Genomic DNA, 13,057 nt, shown 5'->3' with positions numbered 1-13,057 from the left:
GGATTATTATGCCAAGTGTTTGAGAGTATCAATCAATTAGAAAAAATTTAGTCGAAAATCTAATTCCAAATTCAAAAATGTGACAAAGAGAAGCTGTTCAATCCTTTCCAATGAACTCCAAAAGACTTGCCAGAATACTTATACTATGTTTCGTTGGAGAGAATGATTAAGGAGGGCTGGATGAGATGAGAATTGAAAGAACATTTTCGTGTTTGGTTGGAGGAAAGGGAAGAGAGGGATGAAGCATCCATCCTTCCTTTGTAATTTTCTATCCACCCCAAATTGGGAAAAAAAAAAAAACTAATAATTATTAAGTAATTTACATTTTTATTCTTTCTAAGAATTTGAAATGAATATATAATTTTTATAATAATATATATAATAAGGGTTTATTAGTAAAAAGAATATAAAAATTCTCTTTCCCTCCCTTCCAACCAAAAAATAAAATAAAATGTTACCTTATCTATCATTTCTACTATCCATTACATTCAACCAAATAAAAAGTGTGAATAAACATTCTCTTCCCTAGGATGCCTCATTCATCCCTCCCCCTCTTCCTTCCATCCATTTTTCCATCCCTCCAATCAAACAGAACATTAACATCGTTACTTCAACACTCAAAAAGAAAAATAAAATAAAATTTTCCTCTTCTTTTCTTCAAATGATATATCTATTTTCATGCTTCCGTGTTTCACCATTTTAATTAGATGTATTGCACCAACTTCTCTTTTTTTTTTCGGTAAGTAAGCACCAACTTCCCTTTGAATTTTAACCAATCATATTTTCCAGTTTGTGACTCGTTCTAGTCAAACTTCACCGTCTCTAATTAGATGTATTCTGGGAAAAAAAAATAGATGCACTCACTAACTTTCTTTCTAATTTTCATCAATCGGCATTTCGGCTTTGTAAATTGTTCTAATTTAGATTTTACCTTTTTTAATTGAATGTATCACCAATCACATTTTGAATTTGTGGACTGCTTTTATTCAAACTTCTCCATTTTTAATTGAATGTACAAACAAATTGTGTTTCGATTTTTCATCAATCTCAATTTGATTTTGTGAACTGTTCAAATTTGCACCAACACATAATTTGAGTTTTGGTAAAATTCAGTGGTGAACGGTGGAATCGAACTGAAATGCAGAACACTGATTTAAATTTAAGTGTCATCAACCTTCAAAATAGTAGAAACATTTTGAGAAAGAGTTATATAAAAATATAGAGAACCATAACAAATCAAGAATAATGGAAAAGTCTCACTGCTTGTCATAAATTTTCCAAATTGTATGCATTCAAAGGAATATTAATTTTACAGATATAATACAGCCCTCAAGAAGGCGCAAACACTAAACACAGGAAATTATGAAACTTTGATCCCTCTCTCTGAACCAATTTTCTCATGAGTGGATGGATGTGAGGACTTGAGTTTTCAAAGAGAAAAAGTGGGTGTGCATGTTTCTTACCATATAAAAGCCAAACTTGGACATTTTAAAGTATCCTCAACACAACTTTTCAACATATTTTCAGTTCATTGGCTTGGGCATGTTTGGGAATTGTTTCTGCTTTGTGTATTACAGCAGAGCAAAACATGGAAGCATGTTTGACAACGTTTGTTATGATTTAAATAATATTGAAATGTTTTTGAAAAAAAGGCTAAAATCAAAAGTATCAAATTGGTGTTTCCTGTTGCTCCATATTGTACCAGAAACACTGTAGTGATGAACAATACCAAAAAAAAAAAACTCTTAAATTACCTTTTTAACTATGCAGAACAATGCTTGCCTCAGGCCGCATAAGTAGGAATGTCCTTCTAATGCTGATATGGATCAATAAAAATATGATATGTGTCAATTAAAATTTTAAAAAAAATGTTTGGATCTTTTTGTGGATCATCCAAAAGGAAAGATTTTTTTTCCCTAATGTGTTTGAGATTTTCTATTCCAATCCCTTCATATTGTAATCCGCAGAAGACTAGAGTTATGCTATTTATTAATTGGTGGCTTTAATCATCTCTAAAGATTGGATGGAAAAGATTATGATTTGGGAATGGAGGAGGTGCAAGCAATGGAGATCGGAAAGCAGTGAAGGTGGTGGAGGTCGGTTGGCGGAAGAGAGGATTAATATTAGGATTTCAGAATTGGGGAGATGGTGGGCATCAATGGGGATTTAGTGGGAACAGAGAAGGAGAATCGTGAGTTAAAGAGAGAGAGAGTCCACTACCAAGTCTCACACACGTGAGAGAAAATTTTTTACCTTTTTGGATGACTTAAAGAAAATATCTTAATAATTCAAGTTTAATTTTTTTAATTTTTTTTACACTTGTCATATTGTTATTGGTTCATATCAACATTAGAAAGAAAACCCTACTTATGCGGCCTAATGCAAGTTATTTCCTTATACTTTTATCTTATTAATGAAATACATTCACAATACATAATTTCATTTTTATCAAAGAGTGGGGACATTTTGGCTGAAGTGTCAAATCAAAATTTTTGACCTAAATCTTTTTTATCAACCTTCCTTATATTTTTTATAAGAAAAATGATTCTTGCACGGATTTGTTGCAATGAATTGACAAATGTATTTATTTTAATTGGTGTATTTATGTAATAAATAAAAAAGTGGAGCCCTTTACTCGGTATTTATGAGTAAAAGTGACATTCACGATACATAATTTCATTTTTATCAAAGAGTGGTGACATTTTGGCTGAAGTGTCAAATCAAATTTTTTGACCTAAATCTTTTTTATCAACCTTCCTTATATTTTTTATATGAAAAATGATTATGGGCCTAAAAATTATTTTCCGTTTCAAATTTAAAATCTTAAATTATGAGGCGAATCTCAACAGACATTGGTTGGCTTTCTATAAACTCCAAAGACCTCCTTGGCGCTTATCGCGAATTTCTCATTACCATAAGACATTTCTGAAAGAAGAAAAAAAACAGAGAAAAACAAAAATGACTTACAAATATATTATTCCATGGGTCATGATGGCCCAATGCTTCATACTAGTCACTACTAGTAATACAAGCAAAGTTCCGGCCATCATCGTGTTCGGAGACTCCTCCGTTGACGCAGGCAACAACAACTTCATCCCGACGATTTCCAGGAGCAATTGGCCGCCTTATGGTCGCAACTTTCCTGGTGGTAAGGCCACTGGAAGGTTCTGCAATGGTAAAATTCCACCAGATTTCATTTCCGAGGCATTTGGGCTTAAGCCAACTGTGCCACCATACTTGGATCCAAAGTGTGATATATCAGACTTTGCCGATGGAGTCTCCTTTGCCTCTTCTTCCTCTGGCTTTGACACTGCCACTTCCAATTTGCTAGTAAGCCCCCTTGTCACGCCTTAAGTTCACAAGCCCCGAGATTTATTAAATGATTCATTTTTTCTTTAAAAAAAAATATCTCGATTCATTGGCTAAATAAAGAGACATCACGTTTCATAAGAATACTCTTTATCGAAATCCATTTAAAGTAATGCTACATTTAACTATAGATTGAAAGTGTATTAAATAATTGTTTTAGCTATGTTAAAATGCATATTTATTTTTTTATCATATTATAAAATCTCTTCAAATGTTTAGGAAAATTACAATTTAGTGATTGGAAAATTATATTTACAATCACTCTGTTTTGCAGAGAGTGTTATCTACATGGAAGCAAGTGGAGCTCTATAAGGAGTATCAGAAGAAGCTGAGAGGCCATGTTGGAGAGAAAAAGGCCGACTACATAATAAGTGAGGCGTTGTATGTTATAAGCATGGGAACAAATGACTTTCTTTCGAACTACTATCTAAATCCACTCGTTCAAGTTAGATACTCTATTGACCAGTACCAAAATTTTATCATCGGAATAGTTGAAAATTTGCTTAGGGAACTACATAATCTCGGAGCTCGGAAAATTTCCATTGTAGGGCTTCCACCAATGGGGTGTTTGCCATTCGAGAGAAGTACGAATATATTCAGATTGAAAGGCGATACGTGTGTGGAGGAATACAACATGGTGGCTATGAGTTTCAATTCCCAGCTGAATACTTTGTTGCAAAAGCTGAACAAGGAAGTTCCTGGTATTAGGTTGGTGTACGCAAATTCTTATGACCTTTTATGGGACTACATCCATGATCCTGCCAAATACGGTAAGTTATATTTTACATTGATTTTGATTATGATGAGAAATAATACAGAGTTTGAGAATCAGACACATCTAACTATATTTATGTGAGTGGGGAATGATGCCATCATATTTAATGATCATGATGACGTCATCCATCACTCACATACAACAATTGGATATATCCGACTTTTGGATTACTTATCACTATTCTATGATGACATATAATATAATGTATAGGATATATAGTACATATGCCACTCTTTTGTTTTTGGATCTTATATGATTACACAAATGTTACAATCTTTAAAACATATATCCCCATTGGGCCAAAGGGCCTTTTGGTACATATAGCACAACTTTGTCTACGTGAAGAGTACATGAACAAATTAATAAAATAACATGCTTACATTAAAAATAAAATTGTTTTCCTAAAATGAGGTTCTAAAAGCAATATTTTTTACTTCTTTAAAAAACCAGCAGGACTTACATATGGGTAACCAAACCCCACATTTTTTCAAAAAAGTATCTGAAACTTGGAAGGGTTTTTGTGGGTTCAAAAAGCTCCCCTAAATTATTTTTTAAAAATAAAATCAAAATGTATGAAAGGCATGATGACTAGAATTTGAGTTTAATTTGATTGGTGAAACTCTTATGGGTGTTTGGTGTAGGGATTGCAAAATATTCGGTCCATTGGGTATTTGTCTCACCCGTTTAGAACGATTATGGGGGTGGTTAAATTATTTTGGGACAGGAATGAAGGTTAAAATTGAAAACCTGCATGATTATGGGGCGGGAATGAAGGTCACCCCGCCCGTTTATAATGATAAATTAAAATTTTGTGTTTATACTTTATTTTATATTCAATTATATTCCGTATATATATTAACCAAATCCAATTTTATTCTATTTCAATCTAAATATCCTTTTGTATTATACGTATTTGAGCACTTCTATATATTATTCTGATTTCCCTACACTAAATATTAAGTCTCAAGTTCCAATTAAGAAATTAAATCTTGTGTTTATCTGCACAAGTCAAAAAGTATTATTATCGTAGTTGAAAATTTATTTAATTATTTACTTTTGTTAGATTTGTAATACAATTATAAAGGTACCCTATAAAACTTCTCCCAGTCCCAACCTCGTTTAATAAATGGTTTTGGACACGGGTGAGAGTAGCTATGGCAGAAGTAAAAAGGCATCATTTTTTTAGATTTCCCTTTCTGTCTCTCTTTTTTGCCCTTATTTTCCATATATACCACCATTTGATTTAAAAGTTTTTTTTTTTTTTGGATTCAAATTACAGGGTTTGAGAATACAGGAAGGGCATGTTGTGCCACTGGGAGGTTTGAGTTGAGCTTCTTATGCAACGAACTCGATCCAACAACATGCCAAGATGCATCTAAGTTTGTGTTCTGGGATTCTTTCCATCCTACCGAGAAAACAAATCGTCTCATCGCCGAAACTTTGGCTAAAACTGGATTGAAACAGTTCTTTTGATTTCTTACCATGCTTAAAAGTGGCTGTATTGATTTTTTTTTTTTTTTTGAAAGCAAATAACTTCCACAATACTTTTGAGATACTTTTAAAAGTGGCTGTGTTGAATTCTACTTTTTGTTTTGAAAGAAGAGGAGGTACAGTTACACCAGAGAACTCAGTGACAGTTGATTTTCATTTGTATTATTAATTAGTTTTGTTGTTACCATTGCTAATATATTCATTATTAGCTTTGGTTAGGTGTTTCTTCAGACAATAAATACATTTAGTTTGATGTTGATTATAAAACAAAATGCATGAATAAGATCGGTTTATTATGCCATAAGTGTTCATTTTTCTTCATCTTGAAGTTTTGTGTTTGACAGTATCGAATCAATTAGAAAAAATTTAGTCAAAAATCTAATTCCAAATTCAAAAATGTGACAAAGAGAAGCTGTTCAATCCTTTCCGATGAACATTACACATTTTTAAATTCCTTTTTTTTTTTTTTTTTTGAAAGGTAACTCCAAAAGATTTGCCAGAATACTTATACTATGTTTGATTGGAGGGAATGATTAAGGAGGGCTGGATGAGATGAGGAATGAAAGAACCTTTTCGTGTTTGGTTGCAGGAAAGGGAAGAGAGGGATGAAGCATCCATCCTTCCTTGTAATTTTCTATCCACCCAAAATTGAAAAAAAAAAAAAAAAAAAAAAAAAAGGATAACTAATAATTATTAAGTAATTTACATTTTTAACCTTTCTAAGAATTTGAAATGAATATCTAATTTTTATAATAATATATATAATAAGGGTTTATTAGTAAAAAGAATATAAAAATTCTCTTTCCCTCCCTTCCAACCAAAAAAAAATGTTACCTTATCTATCATTTCTACTATCTATTGCATTCAACTAAATAAAAAGTGTGAAGAAACATTCTTTTCCCTAAGGATGCCTCATTCATCCCTTCCCCTCTTCCTTCCATCCTTTTTTCCATCCCTCCAATCAAATGGAGCATTAACATTGTTACTTTTTGGGTTCAACACACTAGAAAGAAAAATAAAATAAAATAAAATTTTCCTCTTCTTTTCTTCAAATGTATATATTTACATACACATACACACATATATATATATATATATATATATATATATATATCTCTATTTTTATGCTTCGGTGTTTCACCATTTTAATTAGATGTATTGCACCAACTTCCTTTTGAATTCCAGTCAAACTTCACCGTCTCTAATTAGATGTATTCTGGGAAAAAAAAAAGATGTATTCACTTTCTTTCTAATTTTCATCAATCGGCATTTCGGATTTGTAAATTGTTCTAATTTAGATTTTACCTTTTTTAATTGAATGTATCACCAATCACATTTCGAATTTGTGGACTGCTTTTATTCAAACTTCTCCATTTTTAATTGAATGTACAAACAAATTGTGTTTCGATTTTTCATCAACCTCAATTTGATTTTGTGAACTGTTCAAATTTGCACCAACTCATAATTTGAGTCTTGGTAAAATTCAGTGGTGAACGATGGAATCGAACTGAAATGCAGAACACTGTGATTTAAATTTTAATGTCAATAACCTTCAAAATAATAGAAATATTTTGAGAAGAGTTATATAAAAATATAGAGAACCATAACAAATCGAGAATAATGGAAAAGTCTCACTGCTTGTCATAAATTTTCCAAATTGTATGCATTCAAAGGAATATTAATTTTACAGATATAATACAGCCCTCAAGAGGGCAAACACTAAACAGAGGAAATTATGAGACTTTGATCCCTCTCTCTAAACCAATTTTCTCCAAAGTGGATGAATGTGAGGGTTTGAGTTTTCAAAGAAAAAAAGTGGGTGTGCGTGTTTCTTACTAAAAGTATCCTCAACACAACTTTGCAACATATTTTCAGTTCATTGGCTTGGGCATGTTTGGGAATTGTTTCTCTATGTGCATTATAGCACAGCAAAACACGTAAATATATTTGATAACATTTGTTATGATTTAAATAGTATTGAAATGTTTTCGAAAAATAGGCTAAAAATCAAAAGTATCAAATTGGTGTTTCCGATTGCTCCATACTGAACCAAAAATACTGTAGTGATGAACAATGCCCAAAAAAAAAAATTAAAAAAAATCTTAAATTACCTTTTTAACTATGTAGAACAATGCTTGCCTTAGGCCGCATAAGTAGGAATGCCCTTCTATGTTAACATGGGCCAACAAAAATATGATACGTGTCAAATTTTTTTTAAAATAATTAATAAAAATTATTGGGATCATTTTCTGGATCATCCAAAAAGAAATTTTTTTTTTTCTTTATGCGATTGAGATTTTCTATTGCAAACCCTTCATATTGCAATTGGTTACCGAAGAAACTAAACAATTAGCCCAAATAAAATATATTAACCACAATTGTAAGACTCCAATTATCAATAGAGTTTAAGAAAATTTTGTTTTAGTTAATATCTAGTTTAGTTGTTACAATATCAATCTTACTATTATACTTTTATCTTATTAATGAAACACATTCACAATACATAAATTCATTTTTATCAAAGAGTGGTGACATTTTGGCTGAAGTGTCAATCAAATTTTTTTGACCTAAATCTTTTTTATCAACCATCCTTATATTTTTTATATGAAAAATGATTCTTGTACCGATTTGTTGTAATAAATTAACAGATTTACTTATTTTAATTGGTTCATTTATACAATAAATAAGAGAGTAGGCCCCTTTACTTACTTGTATTGTGCATAAATAACCAATCAAAAATTTTCCATGATATATTTTAATGCTACAAATCGATACAAATATCACCACTCTTTTGGCATAACCAATCAAAATTCATCATCTCACTTTTAATTAATGGGCCTAAAAATTATTTTCCTTTTCAAATTTAAAATCTTAAATTATTAAGGGGTAAAGTATAGCTACACCATGAGGTTTGGCAAAAGGACACTTAGAGGAAATTTACTTATTTTTTGACAAAAACACCCCTTGAAGGTTCAAAAATAGACAAAGACACCCCCTTTACATGAAAAATTGACTAAATTACCCTTTGACCGTTGATGAGACTTTTTTAACTTTACCATTTAATAAATTGGACCAATCTACCCTAATGAGCAATTTATGCATAAAAAAAAAAAAAAAAAAAAAAAAGCTTAAAAAAATAACCACCTTAGACGTTTGAGAATGCATTTGAGATAAGAAGAGATGTAGTATTTTCTTTTATGTTGGGAAATGTATAATATTTGATATATAATTTAAGATGCATGAAGTTATACTGATATTATATTTTTTATTTTTAAAGAAAAAAGATTGGTTTAATTTTTTTAAATGAAAGAATTAAGCATTTTAATTTAAAAATTAAAAAGAAAAAAAAAAGTAATAACAAAATATAATTTATTTAAAATATATGTATTGGATCAAAAAATCATTTTAAACGTCTACATTTTGGTTAAACAATAATTTGATCAATTCCTAATGTAAAGGGATGTCTTTATTTATTTTTTTATTAAACTTCAAATGGTGTAACTATACTTTATCCGTTATTAGGCAATCTGAACAGAAATTGGTTGACTTTTCTATGGATTCGAAAGACCTCCTTGGCGCTTGTCGCGAATGTCTCGTCACCATCAGACATTTCTGAAATTGACTGTGTCTTACTATTGGCCATTGGCTCATAGTTTTAATGTAACTTTAGCCATTAATTAATTGACCAAAACAAACCTCTGTCACTTCAACAACCATTAATTTCTCATTTCTAACCTCTATAAATGTCTAATTATCGCTTCATCATTCTCATAGGACACTTTGTTATGCAGATTGGTTATTAAAATTAAACACGGAATTTTTTTTTAAAAAAATGGCTAATTACATATGTATTTCATGGCTCGTGATGGCCCAATGCTTCTTCATACTAGTCACTACTACTATTGCACATGTTCCGCGCAAACCTCAGCCCAAAACTCCGGCCAAATCACAGCCCAAAGTTCCGGCCATCATCGTGTTCGGAGACTCCTCTGTTGATTCTGGCAACAACAACGCCATTCCCACGATCCTCAAAGCGAATTTCCCGCCTTATGGTCGTGATTTTCCGGGTGGTAGGCCCACCGGAAGGTTCTCCAATGGTCGCATTCCTCCGGATTTCATTTCGGAAGCTTTTGGGCTTAAGCCAATTGTGCCAGCATACTTGGATCCGGAGTATAATATATCGGATTTTGCTACTGGTGTTTGCTTTGCCTCTGCTGGCACAGGCTATGACGTTGCCACCTCCAATGTGCTAGTAAGCCCCTTGCTTATACACATGTTCGTAAATTTATGTTATTGTTGAATTGAAATATTTATTAAATAATTTATTTAACTTTTTTAAAAAATAATTTATTCCGTGCTTCTTTTTTTTTCTTATATATATATTATATTGTTCTTTATCAATATCTCATCATTTCCGTCATTATCATTACCTCAATCTCATATATATGAAGATGGATAACTGAGAAATATGATATTGACATCACTTTCTTTCATTTCAATTGTTTTTGTATTTTTTTTCTTCTCTCTTAAGAAAATGACTTATTTATCCTCTCAAAGTAAACTCACTCAGCAAGTTTTAAAAAATAAAATAAAATAGCACTTACATTGTAAGTGTAATTATTATTTTTCCAATTTGAAACTACTTTATATTGTTATTTTTTCAATATGAAATTACTTTATATTATTATTTTTTCAATATGAAACTACTTTAGTTCCAAAAAAAAAAAAATTATGAAACTACTTTAGTAATCCAATTAGTAATTAATTGTTATTTGGTGATATTTAAGACAAAATTAAGACATTTTTATGGTTACTTTTATTTTTTTACAATACTATGACCGTGACATTTTTTTTAATCATTAGTATGATTATTGTGTTTGGACCTCCAGTGTATTAAAGAACTCTAGTTCTAATTTCAGTTTTATAATTATTTAAAATCTAGGCCCTTGACCCAAATATAATATTGATTTTAAGGGTAAACTATAATACCTCCTCTAAACTTTGGCCTAATTATAAATAAACTTAAAGTTTTTTGCAACGTGTTTCCTTCGATTTTGCAAAGACCCCACCCCCCCAAAAAAACCAAGTACTTTTTGTCAGAAAATTGGTCGAAGTGACCAAAGTGCCCTTCAATTAAGTGGAAAAAAAACACCTTATTACCCTTATTGTGTCTTCAAATTACCAAAAAAAACTTAATTTTTACCTAAGTTTTTCAATTCTACTTTTGTGACTACCACCATATATGGATGGTCCTCTGCATTATGCTATACTCCTTATTCCTACTAAATTACATTAATGCTTGTATGGAATTGACACCAATTCCAAGTACTAATTCCAACTCCAAAACATCAATTTCATATAACCGAAAATAATAGAAAGCTATAAAGTATGGATATTTCTACGAGAACAACATACCCATAGCGGATTCATGTCAGATATCAATACTCCTCGAATACTCACGGATACGTGTCTGATACTCCCTAAACATATTCATAATTTTAAAATATATTTTTTAATTTCTAACACGTGAATGATACTTCTTAGATACTTTATAACACATTTTTAACAAGTTTTGAATATTAAAATATAACTTTTTCAATATTAATAACATAGTATAAATGTTAAAAAGGTTAAAAATTTATTAAATGATGACTAGAAATACATGTTTTATATGTTGTGAAAGGAATTGTTATGTTAAATTAATGATTGTATTTAGATTCATGATGAAACCCATACATTTTGTATATAAAAAATATATTTTTAATTTTTCTTTTTGTCATATCCCGCTATACCCGTATCCTATTTTTTTTAAAAAAAATTACGGCATCGTCGTATCCGTACTTTATCGTATCTGCACCCCATATCCGTATCCATACTTCCTAGACAGCAAACTTTATAATTAATATAGTTCGAAGTTTAAACTAAATTCTTAAATTCCAAGGCACAAATACCATACAACCGAACACAACAGAAAGCTTTATAAATATGAATATTTATTTGACAGACATAAACATTTTGTTTCATTGATCGAATTCATAATTGGGTAATGCTATGTACCAACTAAACTGATGCATTTTGGATGATTAATGTTTGGCAATGCAGAAAGTGATTCCTCTGTGGAAGGAATTGGAATACTTCAAGGATTATAAGAAGAGGCTGAGAGCCTTGTTGGGGGACCAGAAGGCAAACTATATAATAACAGAGGCTCTGTATGTGATGAGCATTGGAACAAATGACCATCTTGAGAACTACTATCTTAATCCACTTATGCAAGCCAGATACTCTATTGACCAGTACCAAGATGTACTTGTTGGAACTGCTGAAAATTTCCTCAGGGAACTCTACAATCAAGGAGTTCGGAAATTTTCCCTCGGAGGGATCCCACCAATGGGGTGTTTGCCATTAGAGAGAAGCACAAATATAATCAGATTAAGAGGTGATACATGTGTGGAGAAATACAACATGGTGTCTATGAGTTTCAATGCCAAAATCAGCAGTTTGGTGCCAAAGCTAAACAAGGAGCTTCCTGGTTTTAGATTGGTCTATGCAAATGTTTATGACCTTTTCTGGGAATACATCCATAGCCCTGCTGACTATGGTAAGTCACATTTTCAATTCACTACATGATGGTATGATATAATATTTACAATATATAATGCATCTAAAAAAAGGGGGGTTTAGTCCCATACATGAGACTCCTATCGTACTCCTATCATTACGGAGTCTCGAGAGAGCCAGATGTAAGCAGCCTTGCTTTCAGGCTGTTTGCAGTTATATTTGATTTCAGGCTGTTTATAACTTTTATATTTTTAAAATAAAATTAATATATAAAAGGCATGCCACAGATATTGTTTGTGATTTTTCTTTCTTTTCTTTTCTGTTTTTTTTTTTCATACAACTGATTGATTTAAAAAGTACTAATTATTATTATTTTAAAAAAAATTACAGGGTTCGAGAATACAGGAAGGGCATGTTGTGCCACTGGGAGGTTTGAGATGAGTTTGTTATGCAACCAACTCAATCCATTAACATGCGCAGATGCAAATAAGTTTGTGTTCTGGGACTCTTTCCATCCTAGCGAGAGAACAAACAAACTCATCTCGGAAACTTTGCTTAAAACTCAATTGAAACAGTTCTTTTGATTTCTTGCAAAGCATGGTGCCTAATTACAGGACGTACCAAAAGTGTCTTTGTCGATTTTATTTGCCTTCTATTTTCATAGCAAATAACTCGGAGAGTTTAACCCTTTACCTTTCGCTTCGAAAGGAAAGGAGATACCATTAGGTCATAAGCATTGCTGGCTTTGTAGATTTTCAATTGTATTATTAATTAGTTATGTTATTACCATCGCTAATATATCATTATTAGCTTTGGTTAGGTGTCTAATTGGTTTCTTCTTATGATAAATATACAGAGCCTGTT

At 31.3% G+C, this 13,057-nt stretch overlaps 2 protein-coding genes across 2 annotated transcripts; both read left to right on the top strand.

Moving 5' to 3' along the window:
* The first annotated feature begins 2,802 nt into the window (after positions 1 to 2,802).
* LOC132310321 (GDSL esterase/lipase At4g26790-like) lies at positions 2,803 to 5,784 on the top strand. The gene is made up of 3 exons (XM_059808506.1): positions 2,803 to 3,330; positions 3,644 to 4,139; positions 5,424 to 5,784. Exons 1-3 carry the CDS (start codon positions 2,959 to 2,961, stop codon positions 5,615 to 5,617), a joined length of 1,062 nt encoding a protein of 353 aa, XP_059664489.1. The 5' UTR covers positions 2,803 to 2,958; the 3' UTR covers positions 5,618 to 5,784.
* A 3,701-nt stretch (positions 5,785 to 9,485) lies between these two features.
* On the top strand, positions 9,486 to 13,057 carry LOC132310320 (GDSL esterase/lipase At4g26790-like). The gene is made up of 3 exons (XM_059808505.1): positions 9,486 to 9,887; positions 11,738 to 12,233; positions 12,584 to 13,057. The coding sequence occupies exons 1-3, from the start codon at positions 9,501 to 9,503 to the stop codon at positions 12,775 to 12,777; spliced, it is 1,077 nt and encodes a 358-aa protein (XP_059664488.1). The 5' UTR covers positions 9,486 to 9,500; the 3' UTR covers positions 12,778 to 13,057.

Source organism: Cornus florida, unplaced genomic scaffold (assembly GCF_030987335.1).
Source record: "Cornus florida cultivar Cherokee Brave unplaced genomic scaffold, ASM3098733v1 CherokeeBrave_3.0.0_Hap2_Chr05, whole genome shotgun sequence".
Lineage (NCBI taxonomy): Eukaryota > Viridiplantae > Streptophyta > Magnoliopsida > Cornales > Cornaceae > Cornus > Cornus florida.
This window is presented reverse-complemented; position numbering and strand designations above follow the sequence as displayed.